Raw genomic sequence first — 15,198 nt, 5'->3', positions numbered from 1 at the left:
CTTGGTGGCTCAGCTGGTAATGAATCCGCCTGCAATGTGTGAGACCTGGGTTCAATTCCTGGGTTAGGAAGCTCTCCTGGAGAAGGGAATGGTTACCAACTCCAGCATTCTGGCCTGGAGAATTCCATGGACTATATAGTCTATGGGGTCACAAAGAGCTGTACACGACTGATTTAAAATATTATTTTTCCAATTCCTTAAAAGATGTGACCATCTCTATAAAATAACTTTTAAAGTCTACTTTTCATCTTGTGGTACACTGCACAGCCCACTCACTTCCTCACATAAAGTCATCCAGTTCAGAAATGAATCAAAGAGCCTATATTCAACAACACACATGAAATCACAGGATAGCAGATCTCAAAACAAACTGTAACATGACACAAACTGAACTAAAGATGAGTTCAGGTCAGATGAAAATGAAATGTGAATCTGTTTGGGTCCCAAGACATATACATATTGCTGTATTTAAGATGGATGACCAACAGGGACCTACTGTTTAGCACAGGGAACTCTGCTTAATGTTATGTGGCAGCCTGGATGGGAGGTAAGTTTGGGAGAGAATGGATACATTTACGTGTATGACTGAGTCACTGTGCTGTCCACCTGAAACTAGCACAACACTGTTAATCAGCTATACTCCAAAGCAAAGTAAAAATTAAAAAAAAATGATACTATGGGACAATTAGGGCTTCCCTGATAGCTCAGTTGGTACGGAATCTACCTGCAATGCAGGAGATCCTGGTTCGATTCCTGGGTCGGGAAGATCCCCTGGAGAAGGGTTAGGCTACCCACTCCAATATTCTTGGGCTTCCCTTGTGGCTCAGCTGGTAAAGAATCTGCCTGCAATGCGGGAGATCTGGGTTTGATCCCTGGGTTGGGAAGATCCCCTGGAGAAGGGAACAGCTACCCATTCTGGCCTGGAGAATTCCATGCATTGTATAGTCCATGGGGTAGCAATGAGTCAGACACGACTGGTACTATGATACTATGGGACAATCTAGGCAATTTAAACTGCATATTAGATTATAAAAAGAAATTTTGTTCATGTTTTTAGATGTGACAATGGTTGGGGTTTATATTTTTTAAAGGGGGGAGTCTTTATCTGATGTCTGAAGTTTTTTAGATATTCAATAAAAAGGTATAGCGTGGGGTTTGCATTAAAATAATGAAAATGTAAGTGAAGATTTACAAAAATTGTTGAAGCTGAAAGTTTATTATAATACTGTCTGTTCTTGTTATTTTGTTTTCCATTAAAATAACAAAAACAAAAGATAGGTAGAAATAAAGAGCATCTTTGTGATAGGCAGAATAATGGTTCCTGAAAGAACCTGTGAATATGTTAGGTTATATGGCAAAAAGCAGTAAAGGGTTGCAGATGATATGAAGATTGCTAATCAGTGGACCTCAAGATTGGGAAATTAACCTGGATTACCCTGTGGGACCAATGTAATCACAAGTGTCTTAAAACATAGAAGAGGAAAGCAGAAAAGTTAAGAGTCAAAGGATGCAATGAGAGAAAGATTCAACTGGCTTCTGCTGGCTTTGAAGACAGAAAGGGGCCATCAGTCAAGGAATTGTGAATAGCCTATAAAAGCTGGAAAAGAAAACACTCTCTCCTAGACCCTCCAGAAAGAAATGCAGTCCTACCAATGACTGGATGTTAGGCCAGTCACGTCCATCTCTAACTTCTAACCTCCTGAATTATAAGATAATAAATTTGTGCTGTTCTAAGCCATTAGTTTTTGGCAATTTGTTGAAGCCAAAATAAGAAACTAACACAATCTTCTAGTAGACCCACAGATTTTTATGTGGAGATAAAGCATAGAATTTACTGAGAATTCAAATGAAATACCTATTTTCCTCAAGTAAAGAAAAAATTTCCAACTCAGATACCTCTACTATTTTTTTCTGGCTTAAATAAATTTTTATTGCTCAGCATATTTCTTTCTCTTGTGTCTTATTTTGTTTTTAGTTTTTAGAAACTATAATTTCAAGCTTAGGGAAGCTTGCCTTTGTCTTGAAAAGAAAAACAACAAAGTTTTTATATCATTTGCTAACCTGATTTTAAGAGCGAGGTAGGAATTATCTTGCAAGAGTAATATCTATACAATGAGTGATGGAGGTCTAAGTCTGGTGCTAAAAGGAGACAACAGCATTGTTGACAAAATTATAATTTGCTGGTGACATTTGCGGAAAAGAAGCCCTTGCAAATTTCTAAACAGTAAACTCTGTTAGAAAGTTACCCTTATTATCTTAAAGGGCAGGTACTATTACACTAAGCTACTTTCCCCTTTCTGGTAGCCTCAATTTCCTCTGTGGGTCAACTGCATTACCCGTCCCCCACAATATACCAAAATGCTACCAGAATCGATTATCTCTACTACTTTCCCAACACTTTTCTCTTACTTAAAACCCATTTACACACTTAATCTTAAAATGACTGATTCTATCAATTCTCTTTTCTATTACAGTGTGATCTTAATTCTATCGATCATCCCACTATAAATATCTTTACCCTAATCAACTTTCTCTTGGTCTAATTCAGTTGTCTCTTGGTACTTCTGACTTGTTTGCTTGTTTTTCATTTCTTCTGTTTCCACCATCCTTGATCTCTCTGCAATGCTAAGACACCCTTGAAGTTCTCTTTCTTAATATTCTTTCTAAAGAAAGTTTTCAGATTATCTGTCTCTACTTTTGAGTTTTCCTCATATCATTGTGCTAAGTTCTCTTACCTCTCCTTTGCTAACCTCACATTTCCATCTACTTAAATGTTTACAAACAGTAAATATTTCCCCTAGACTCAATCTAACTTCTCAATTTACTGTACTACTAATTTTCGACCTTTTTTAGTTTGAAGACTTAAAGACAGGTCTTTAGTCAATTTACAACGAACAAATCAGACTGAACATTAAGCCATCCAATCAATTTTCTTGATAGTTTAATTTATTATCTTCATTTAGGTAAAGTACTAGATTTCTAATGTGACTGAAATGTACAGGTGATTAACAAAGCATAAAAACTGAAAAAAACGTACTTTCTCTGTCTACTCTTTAAATCTACATTTAAAACCCCCATTATCTGTTGCTTTTAGGCTATTTCCAATTCAAGAGATATACTTACTGTACATACATAATTCAGTTATAAGATGCTACTAAAATTAATACATTAAATACTACATATTTTAATTAAAATTCATTATATTGATTATGTATCATCATTACATAATATATTCAAAGTCATTCTCTATACCATTAATAGCAATTGGTATATCTGGGCCTTCAATAGAACTAAAATCATACTCTTCTTCCTAATATTTTACGTAAGTCCAGAAAGTATCATGAGTGATTTCTCTGATAGATCAACCAAAACACATTATTTCACTCATTATAGTCAGTTGGTTGAGAATGATTTATGTCCTAACCATTTTTAACTCTGTGTAACAAATATCTTTGGAATAATTAAACTTGTCAAAATACCTTCTTGTATGCCTTCAGTAACTATGAATGCTCCATTTAATCAAGCCTCTGTATAGGTAGGCTTATTATGCACTTTTTAGAGGTTTTATATTCTGTTCTTTACAACTACCTTCTATAAATCCTTTAAATACAATTTTCTTTATTTATAAAACTTAAATATGCTTAATAAAATGCTTAAAAAATAATAATATGCTTTAAAATATGCTAATACATATTTTTAAATAAAAACACTCGTGTTTAACACACATTAAAAGATTAGCCCTTCAAATATTAAAAATAATCAAGAAAAGTTACCTTTTTAAAATTAAAAAAGCACCCTTGCTATAGATAAGATCTTTTATAAAAGATTCTTATTTTGACAATTAAGTAGGAAAAACCTCAATTTAAAAAGCATTTAAAACAAGGCTTCTATTTGAAACTTCTAACGGATATAGTCAAAGTTATTGCTATTAAACTACTTATGTATATTGTAGGAAACCAATATAATCATTCTATCATTACAACTATGAAACTATGATTTTTCACAGGCACATCTTCAAGTGAAGGCAGAAGGGGTCTATAGAAATGCACTAACCTTCAAGAAATAGGAATTTGGTTTAGTCACTACTGATAATCCTAAGTCAGAAACTATATAAGGTTTTAAATTAGTTCTATATTGAGATATACACAAAGCATCACACCACTGTTTTTAAGAACATAAGAACTGCCATACTAAATGAGACCAACAGCCCAGTTTGCTGACAATATACTAGCACCAAAGGACCTTTTGTGAGAAAACAAAATTGTTCTCTATGGTAACCTAAAAAATTTGTAATCATATTTCCTACAAATCTATAATCCCTTACTTGAGCTTGCCCCTGCACTCTTATGCTCTCAGGAGAGGCAAAGTAGAGAGTTTAGACCACTGAAACAGTTTGGCTTTGGTTTTCCAGTTCTTAAAAATTAATTTATTTTAATTATATTTGGCTCTTAAATTTGTTAACATCTCAATCCCAACAAGAGTGCTTAATTCATCTGGCTTGCCTCCATTACTATTCTTAAAGTTGCCTATTTGCTACTGTCCATTCTGGTGACAGGAGCATGAAGTCTTTGTCAGATGCTTTATCCATAATAAGTGATCCTGCAAGGTCAACAGTACTATCTTTTATTCTACCCATTTATAAGTATAGAATGAGACAAGTCCACACATCTCAGAGAATCTTGTATAGTTCCTTGAATGAATGAAAACTGCAGAAATATGGAACTATAATTATGGACTGTGGCAACTTCAGTTACAGACCCTCCCAAGTAAAATGATATTAAATTAGAAGAATATGGAGACAATGAAAAAACTGGAGAAAAGATATCTAGGCAATTAATCTCCTTTCAGCTTTTCAAGGTCCTGGAAAGCCCAACTCTCGACAGTCCACAACTATGTTTCTGACCTTACACTTGTTTCTCTGGGAAGATCCGGTATTACATCTGGTATGAAGATCATGATTACAATCCATTCCCACGTAAGAAGTTACACTAGTTATCTGTATGTTGGCTCTGACACCATGACCATTTATAAAATCAACTTATAAATGTTGATGAAGAGTGAGTTGGCGAATTTAAGAGTTTATTCAAACTTTAGGGATTATGCCATCTGGTTCTAGTGATATATTTATTTTTGTCTATTTTGTTAATTAGGTCTAGAACACCCCATGTGTTTGTCACTGTCAATCTAATACTTCTAAATTGTTTCCCTAAAAAGATCATTTGGAAACAAAAACTTAAATAAATTTAGCTGAATCTTTCTACAATCTTCTTTTCCATATCTTTCTAAAAAATATGTACCATGTTCCTAAAGTGGTGTCACTCTTTTGCTCAATGGCTTCCTTGTGTTTATGTAATATAAAATGTATTTAATAAAAGTATTTTCCCAAAAAAATTGTTCAAAATATCTAGTTTTCTCTTAATACATCACTCATGAGAGTCCTAGCTTTCATTCATTCATTCAACAAATATTTGACTGCCTTCTATGTGGCAGGCTCTGTTCTATGAATTAGTGAGACAGTTGTGAACAAAATAAAGCCCTGTCCTCATGGCGTTATATTATAATAGGCAAGGAAAAATCAAGCAAGCAAACATAATTTAATAACAGTTAATTGTAAGTGTTATCAAGAAAACATAATCAGGGTAAGGGTAGAAAGCAAAGGTGATGAACAGTGGTCAATGAAGATCTCTCTGAGAAGTTAACAACTGAACCAAGAACTGAATGATATAAAGGCAACAAGTAATGTAATTATTTGGGAGTGGGGAGAAGTGTTCATGTAAAGGAAACAGCAAATGCAAAAAGCCCTGAGACAGGAACAGCTTTAAGAAATAGTAAGAAAGCAAAGTGCCATTCTGTGATGTTGTCATCACCTGTCTTTCTGTTCTCCCGCCTTTGCCCACCCTCGTTTTCCTACCTCTAGCAACCACCAGTCTGTTCTCTGTAAGTTTGGTTCTTTTCTATTCCACAAATAACTGAACTCATAGAACATTTATCTTTTCCTGTTTGACTTATTTTACTTAATGTACTGCTCTCAAGGTCCATCTGTGTTGTTGCAAATGGCAGAATTCCTTCTTTTTTTGTGACTGAATAACATCCCACTGTATATATACAACTACGTCATCTTTATCAGTCCATCTATCAATGGACACTTAGATTTTCCTGTGTCTGAGCTATTGTAAATAATGCTGCAGTGACCACGGAGTTGTATCTTCAAAATAGTGATTTAATTTCCATCAAGTGAATATCCAGAATTGGAATTGCTGGATCATACTATAGTTCTGTTTCAATTTCTGAGATGTCTCTACCCTGTGTTTCATAATGGCTGCAGCAGTTTGCGTTCCCACCCGCAGTGCTGTCTTTTCTCCACATCCTCACCAGCACCTGTGTTCCTTATCATTTGGTGACAGCACTCCAGCAGATGTGAGGTGACCACCCATCATGGTTTGATTTGTATTTCCCTGATAAATAATTTGGAGCAATTTTTCATGTGTCTGTTGGCCTTTGTATGTTGTCTTTGGAAAAATGTTTGTTCAGGTACTCTGCCCATTTTTTAATCATTTTTTTCTCCTTTTTTTCTCCTTTCATTTAGAGTTGTTTGAGTTCTTTTCATATTTTGGATATTTGCCTCTTGTCAGTTACTTGATTTGTAGATATTTTCTCCCATTCAGTTGCTTTTTCATTTCGCTGATGGTTACCTTTATTGTGCAGAAGCTTTTTAGTCTGATGTAGTCCCACTTGTTGACTTTTGCTTTTGTTAACTTTGATTTTTAATTTTAATTTTAACTTTTGGTGACTTACTATAAAGCTGTTTTTGAATGAGTGCTAGCGTGATCATCCTTGTATGTATTTGAGTATATATAATGTTCCTTAGAATTCCTGGGAGAGGGGAATTTAATATATAAATACTGGTAGGTGTTAAGGAAATTACTTTCCTGGAAGTTTTATCAATCACCCTCCAGCCACATGGTGTGTGAGCAGCATATTTTGTCACTTCCTCCTTCACAAGTTGAAAATTGCTGCTTAGAACAGGGTGTGAGAAGTGCATTCTTGTTGTCAAGTGTATTTCTTTTTTCTTTTTTTTAAATATTTATTTTGCTTCATCGGATCTTAATTGAGGCACGTAGTGAACAACAGTCCGTGGGGTCGCTAAGGGTCGGACACGACTGAGCGACTTCACTTTCACTTTTCACTTTCACACATTGGAGAAGGAAATGGCAACCCACTCCAGTGTTCTTGCTTGGAGAATCCTAGGGATGGGGGAGCCTGGTGGGCTTCTGTCTATGGGGTCACACAGAGTCGGTCACGACTGAAGTGACTTAGCAGCAGCAGTAGCAGCAAGAAAGCAAGTGTAGCTGGTGCAGAGTAAGTAACAGAAAACAGTTGAAAATGATGTCTATCTGGGGTCAGATCATTTAGTGCTTTGTAAGACATAACAAGACTTCTGGTTTTATTTTTAAGAGAAATGAAAAACCACTGAAAAATTCTGACCAGGAATGACATGATATGATTTAAATTTTTAAAGGATTCTTCTACCTATTATAAGATGAGACTGTGGTGAGGCCCCAGTGAAAGTAAGTGAAACTCTTTTAAGAAACTCTTAAAAGAAACTCTTTTAAGGCAATAAATAGTAGTCCAAGCAAGAGAAGAAGCATGGTCAGATTTGGGATGTACTTTTAAGGGAGGGGCAACAGAATAATCTCTACCTTCTCAAACTCTCTATGTTTCCCGAGGAATTAATTATGTTGTCTATTCTAATAAGTGAGAAAAATGAAGCAGAAAAAGTACTGGATTTGAGGATGAAAAATCAGAGCATTAAACTTAGCTATGTCTCTTACCAACTTTGGAGAGCTAAATTCTCTGGTCTCAGATATCATCTCAGTAAAAGAAAAATATAATATTACCCTTGACGTCTTTACAGGACTGTTATGAAGGTCAAATCGGATATCTTACAGATGAAGCTTTCTAATTTTAATTTAACTAACTTGCTAGATTAACAAAAACTCTCCATTCTCTTTGTAAAACACAGGTTGATACTAATGGTTCACTAAATGTTCAAAACTACTAAACTCTGTAGCTAGAATACTCACACTTTCCTGCTCCCAGACTAACTAGGTATGGGCCATGTAACTGTAGGGATGAACATAAAATGAATCTAGAAAAAATACATACACACACATACATTTGTTCATCTATACTTTGTATATACTTCTGTATATATATATGTATACATTCATCTAGATTATACACACGAGTATCAACTGCTTATTGAAATACGTATATGTCTGTGTGTGTGTATATATATATCATCTGACACTTAAATTTCCTCTGAAAGCATAAATATCCTTATTCTATTTTAAACAAACAAAAACTGAAAATTGCACATAATGAATTTGGGATAGTTTACGGATAAGAAGTCCACACAGAACTTCAATCAGAGAATTAATATGCAACAGAAAAATCTTGATTGGTTATCAGGTGCTTTGTAAACTGATGCATATTTAAATGTTTTCAGTTAAAATGTTTAAGATATATATCATTATCAATGACTTTATGCTTCAATCTCCTTTCAATTAATCAACGAACCATGTATATGCTACTTCATTCATAAAGTACATCAAGTGACTACTATACTGATTCTCAATATTGACTGTGCATCAGAATCTCCTGTGGGTACTTTTTAAAAGATATAAATGCCAAGGCCCCATCCCTAGAAACTGTGATTTTCTAGGACTAGGGTAGAGCTAGAAATCTTTCTTTTAGACAGAGTTGAGAACCACTGGCTTAAAAGGTAGTGAGCACCCTAACAATGAGAAGAAAATAAAATACAATTGTTTCCCAAAGAGTTCATAGTATAATAGTGTCAAAAGTCTTTTTAAAACACAATAAGTTGCTAAATTCACACCATGGCAGATGCTACAGGAAAAGAGAGACATAAGGAGAAACCCTAACTCTGTCTGGGGTAGGTAGATGAGGAAGGCAGTGGTCAGAGTTGGTTTCATACAGATAGTGTTTGAACTATGAAGTAATGAAAGTAACTGGAATTCTCCAATTATATTAAAGCTGGAAGAGATATTCTAGTCAGAAGCAGTAAGCTAAGAAAAGGCATTGAGATATGAGAAAATAATGGTGCTTTCTGAGAATGCAGAATATCTAGGGCATCAAGGAAACAAGGATGGAAAGGTAAACACGAGCCCCTTCCAAAAGGAACTATATAAATATCAAGTTAAATAGTCTGAAGTATAGGGTACAGAGCAGTAGTTTCAAACTGTTTTCATGGAATTCAAGTTCAGAAAAGGCAGTTCAGTATTTCAAAAAGGCCATACAAATATCTGAACAACACCAGGTATTCAAATGCACACATTCTGAACTTAAAACAGATTGCAGTAAACTGATGCAGTAACCTGTTTTTTGCTGACCTTGAACCAAAATTTCTTCCGCAATTTGTTTCTGAACTTCTTAGAGATGTGTCACTGATTATAAAGCCTGTATTCTTATAAGGCTAGCAAATGTCCTACTACCTGCCTATGCATAATATCATATAACAAAACCAAATATAAAAAGACTTCTGTTTGTAGATCACCACTGCTCTAGGGAAACCAAAATAGAATTTTCAGCAGGAAAATGACATAAATAACATTATAATTCAGAAATAACCATTATAACAAAATGAATTGGAATAGGGTAAAACATGAGGTGAGAAGATCAGTTAGGAAGTGACTTCAAGAGACCAAGCAAGAAAATATGATAGAATAAACAAGTATTGAAGATGATGAAAAGGGAACAATGGAAATACTAAGAAAATAGAATATGATTTGAAGACCAATCAAATAATGGAAAAAAAGATGGTTTTCAAAAGAGCAGATTCTAGATTTATACTTTAATTTTAGCCATATTGAAAAGACAAAAGTAGTTAGAAGGTACCAACTGTTTAGTACTCAGAAATGAATATCCTTTGCACATTTAATCAGTGAGTTCAAATTAATTCCCCATTTTAGCAACAGTCTTAATTTTGGGATATCTTTAATCCATCTTTATGTATTTTGTTACAGTCTAGAAAACCTAAAATCATGCAAGCACTTTTTAAAATTAACTACATTCCTATCTAAGGATGTCACAGTACTTTCCCCACTTGGTGAAATTTCAATACTATTAGTGTTCAGCACACATAGCTATCTATCCTTATAATTTCTTTGAATATTATTGCTTAATATTTTATAGCCCACTGGTTATAGTCATTCTATCAAGAACAAGGTGATTTTAAAACTTTAACAATAATATAAATATGTTGTTTCATTGCCTCTTCCAACTTATACATTGCCTTCACCTAACCATCTTGTTTGATCTTCCCAACAATCCTCTCAGGTAAGAAGAGCAGAAATACTTACAGAAGCCCTATTACCATACTACAGATGAGAAATTCAAGTCACAAGGAGATAAATGTCTTACCACAGATTATATGGCTGACAGGTGACAGAGCTTTAAATAAAATACAAATTTTCTGATTCCTAGGTCGGTGTTCTTCCTACCATGCCATATGTTTTTTAAATAATACATATTTAACTTTTGCCACTTTTCATGACTATCTCTTGCCTACATAAATAAGTAGGTGATTATCTATCCTATTTTCCTCTCTTGCTTTCCCCTAAAACCTTATCTACCACTTTATAACCTCAAGAGTCCAATGCCATTCTGTTTCAGAAGTTTATCTTTTCGATATCAATTTTAACTCTACTAAAACTCTCCTGCATTACTATCACATTCATGAATTAAGACACTTAGGGCATGGTTTTCAGAATCTTGGAATGGTAATAGTAATACATCAAAGATTAGAGAATCTGGGCATAATTCCCCTGCCTAGAAGTTTAAATCTGGCCTTTAGGGCCCTTTCACATATTTGTCTCATTAAGCTCCTCCCTTATTTGACAAAATATCTATTATTTCAAAGTCAGGATAAAATTGTACACAACTTTGTATACAAAACTGTACTGTATACAAATTTCACAGAGCAGGTTAGGACTAAATCTGTTTAACCTAATTCTAAATAAATTCACTTTTATGTAAACTAGTTTATAATATTTTAATAATTAAAGACTTGTTTTTATAATGACCCTACTGGGAACACAGACTAAGATAATAATTGAATCTTATCCCATTACACATGATTTGTTTACTGCACATAATTTGTTTACTGCAAAAATGATTTTAATAATTTCAAAGAAATTTGTGTTGAATTACTCAAAAATGTTTAATACTTAATTTCTATGATTTCAAAAATTTACTATTTCTTCTCATGCATACAAATGACTTGGTAACTTTTTTATTGAACATGAAAAGTCAAAAGCACATTTCTAAGCTACCTCCTAAAAAAAAACAATAAAAATTATAAATCCCTTTACGTCAGAAAATAAAACAATTACTTCTGTATATGAACACATGCTTGTTTTATAAATTCTCCACTCTCCCCATCAGAAACTCTCTTGCTTATTAGCTCAATATTAAAGTATAATTACTTAAAACGTTTCCTCACTAAACAATAACACAGTCTATTTTTGAGTTCCTATAAGTATTAAGCCCATAGTATTTGTTTATTAAGAATTTAAGAATCTAGGTAAGTTTATATTCAGAATTTTGAACACTGCCTTTAGATCTTTTAATGGATGTATTCATCTAGCTCTTATCTTTTCAATTCTAGCAATATCTTAATAGCATTAAGCCCTTTATACTGAACAGTAAAATTAGTTTCTCTGAGTGACAACATGGAATTAACTATTTATACATAAATATTAAATTAAAAAGTATTCCAAGACTTAATATAATCTTGCATATTCTACTTGTAATGTTTGCTTATTAATACTTCCCTTAAACTATAACTGCTTTTTAAGTTGATGCCTGGAATATCTTAATACAAACTGACTTACCCACAAAATTCTCTGCACCAGACTCTCTGATACCAGCATTAGAACAATTTCCAGCCCTTAGAGGGTGTGTTTTAATTCTTTCCTCACAGCAGTAAAATAAAGAATAAGCTTTAAGCCAATTCAAACCTTACCTTACAAATCTGGAAATAGTCTGAAGTCAAGGTTTCCTGAATCTCCTCTCTGAGAATCCCTGCAGTCCCTGCCGGATGTGTGGAACCACTTCCAGCCCCGCCACCACTGTTACTGCCGCTGCTGCTGCCACTGCCAGGGGATGAGGCCGTTAAGCCATCCAAAACTTTTCGGAAATTAAACTTCTTCATTTTAAAAACTGTGGAGAAATTCAAAGGAAAGGGGGACTTAATACATGGAATTATACGTGGGGAAAAGTGTTTAGCTTTTCATCAGTCATGGCACTAGCCAGTCCCCATTTTTACATGAGTTTTTTTAACAGGAGGGGGGAAATCAATCTATAAAATTTTAATTATAAAAAGCATATCCTTCAAAAATATAAAACACAAACTCCAAGAGCAACAGTATTTCCTCCTCACACATCAAATTTTCAAGGGCTTTAACCCCAGCTGTAGCTACGCTTTATCAGCACCGAGGTAAAAATAAAAGGCAGTGTCATCATCGTCATTAGCATTATATCATCATTATTATACAATCAAACCAGAGTCCCACAAACCAAGACTCTCTTTCTTAAACGCGGGCTTTCCTCCTGAAGGTTGAGCTCAGAGTATTTTTATTTTCAAAAAAATGGTGGTGAAAAAAAGGGAGCTAGTATTTATTCTGCCACCACCTTCGGGGGTCTCCCCCAACATCTTCAACGCTCCCTTTTTCTCAACAGGAAAAGAGGCGTGGGGGTTGCTTTTTCTATTTCCCACTCAGAACAGCCGTACCCCCAAACACCTGCAGGTGATCCACAGCAACAGCCGACGGGAGGAGAGAGCTGCTGCGCCGACTGCCTCCGCTTCTCCCTCCGCCTCCCCGCTCCCCTCGTCCCCCTCCAGCCCTCCTCGCCCCGCTCTGCCTGCAGCGGGAGCCGCGCCAACCCGCGCGTCCGCTCTCCGGCAGCACGGCAGCGGCTCTCGGGGTCGGAAGGCAGAGGCGACAACGGTCGCGCCCGAGTGCTGCCTTAGCCGGCTGGGCGAGAAAAGCCGCCGCTCCCGCTGTCCCTCCCCAGGCCGAGCGCCTCGGCGCGGGGCTCCAGCCCGCGGGCGCGCGAACACACAAACACGCTCACGCAGACCGACGCTCCCGGGCGCTCACGCGCGCAGACACACACACAGGTGCGAGGGAGCCGCGGCTGGACGGCGGCGGCGGCGTCCCCAGGGGACGACTATCTGACGCCCGACTTAGGCACCTTCCTCAGCCGCCGCTAGCCGACTGACAGCCCGGAAAGCTGAGGATTCGGAGAGAGGAGGGCTCGCAGGCGTCCGTCCGGCCCGGCTCCGGCCGCTTCTCCAGTCCCTCTGGAAGCGGCTCCTGGCGCTCTCCGAGGTCCTAACGGGGAGAGCAGGCAGGCAGCCTCCACCGCAAGCTCCGCCCTCCCGCCGTGGGAGGCAAGCCCCGCCCCCGAGCCTCCCCCACCTCTCCTGCCCGGCTCCTCCTTCCCGGGCCGCGAGGGGCCCAAGAAAAGGGCGGAGAGCTCCGCTACGTCAATGGGCGGAAGCAGCCTCGGCTCCAATCCTGGGCTCCAAAGGGCCAAGTTCCGCGGTCGAGAGGCGCGGAAGAAATTTGTGGATAGGTCGAAGGAAGAGCCAATGAAAGGGGGAGGGGAAAATTTAGAAAGGCCGGTGAAGTATTTGATTGACAGCGGTATTGGCCAGTATGCAAGGGGGCCGTGCTTTGGGGGCTGTAATTGGCGCTACCTGTTGAAGGACGCAGGTATGAATCAATAGAATGCCAGGAAGCGTGCGAACTTGAGCGCCTTCGGGGCTTCAGCAGGGTTTATCCTACGTCTGACTCTAGACAACACTGCGAACTGGGCAACTATTTTGCAGTTTATCACTTCTGAGCCTTTTCCTGCTCTCCGGGGGCATCTGCTTGTCTCCCCTCACTGCTACGCTACTTGTGTAATTGCTTAACAGGTCACATCTGCCAAATGGAATTTCATTGCTATAGTTACAGAATTTATATTAATAGCATACCAGATCCTAAGGAAAGAATCGTTCACGTTGTTCCAATATATACACTTGCTTTCCCCCCATTTTCATATATACGAAAAAAAATTTAAGAAACATTTTTCTCACTTAGTAAACCATGTCAAGAATACATTTTAAGCTTTTTCTATGAGTCACAGTAATCATTTTGAAAGATACACGATTCGGTGCACGGTTTTGTTTTGTTTAAACCAGCATCAGGAAGGGAAGATGTGGTTCTGAGCCCTAACCTGCTACTGAATTGGGGGAATTGGGGACCTCGATTTCTTCATCTCTGAAAATGAAGGGCAGCGCAGGGGACCGTAGCCAGCTGTAGTCTATAATTTGGGGAATGCAACAGAAAGTATCTACGGTCCATGGAATTCGCCAGGTCAGAATACTAGAGTGGGTAGCCTTTCCCTTCTCCAGGGGATCTTAAACAACCCACGTATCAAACCCAGGTCTCCCACATTGCAGGCGATTCTTTACCAGCTGAGCCACAAGGGAAGCCAAATGCAACAGAGTTCATTAGTAATCATCTCATATATTCTTACATTTTAGAGATCTTCTAGGATAACCTCTTCTTTTCTTTTCCCCTTTAAAGGAAGGGGATGGAAGGGGTGAGGGATGAAAAGGTAGACCTGAAAGAGAAATGAGTTGTCTGATGTCACATAGCAAGGAAATGGCAGAGATGGAATAGAGCCCAGTTTTTGGAATCCTCAGGTCAATGCTCATTTTTTTTTTTTTTTTATTTTCTTCAGTACTATTTTACTCTTTGGAGACCTCCCAAAGAACCCCCAGTACTGCTGGGTAGTCTGTTATTGCCACAGCTAGAAAGTGACACTATTGTAGTCAAACATGGTACTGTATATTTCTACCTTATTCAGCACCTGACATAATGTTTTACATATAAAAGGTGCTTAAAGGACTTTGAATAATAGGGTTATTGATAGTTACTAGTAAAAGATCTATGAGATGGTACCTAACTATATCCGGTACCATTTGGAGGGGTAAAAACAAGAGTAGAACAAATACCGTGTCTGATGTAAACTAGTTTTTAGTAGGGCTCCAAATACTATAGTGCTTCCTAACAATATGTATCAGTCCTTACTCCTTTTTTCTTCTCTTCTTGGCACATTTCA

General features: G+C 37.1%; 1 protein-coding gene across 1 annotated transcript in view; it reads right to left on the bottom strand.

The window, feature by feature from the left end:
* STXBP5L (syntaxin binding protein 5L) overlaps nt 1-13,407 on the bottom strand; it is a 347,821-nt gene extending 334,414 nt beyond the window's left edge. The window contains exons 1-2 of the mRNA XM_088837386.1: nt 13,279-13,407; nt 12,047-12,243 (exon numbers count right to left, since the gene is read on the bottom strand). Coding sequence (XP_088693512.1) covers nt 12,047-12,235 — 189 coding nt within the window. The 5' untranslated portion in view covers nt 12,236-12,243; nt 13,279-13,407. The remainder of the gene's footprint in view (nt 1-12,046; nt 12,244-13,278) is intronic.
* Nucleotides 13,408-15,198: the final 1,791 nt, after the last annotated feature.

Source organism: Moschus berezovskii, chromosome 1 (genome assembly GCF_049115385.1).
Source record: "Moschus berezovskii isolate FMDL1 chromosome 1, NW_MosBer_1.0, whole genome shotgun sequence".
Lineage (NCBI taxonomy): Eukaryota > Metazoa > Chordata > Mammalia > Artiodactyla > Moschidae > Moschus > Moschus berezovskii.
The sequence above is the reverse complement of the archived record's forward strand: the minus strand, read 5'-3'. Positions and strand labels throughout refer to the sequence as shown.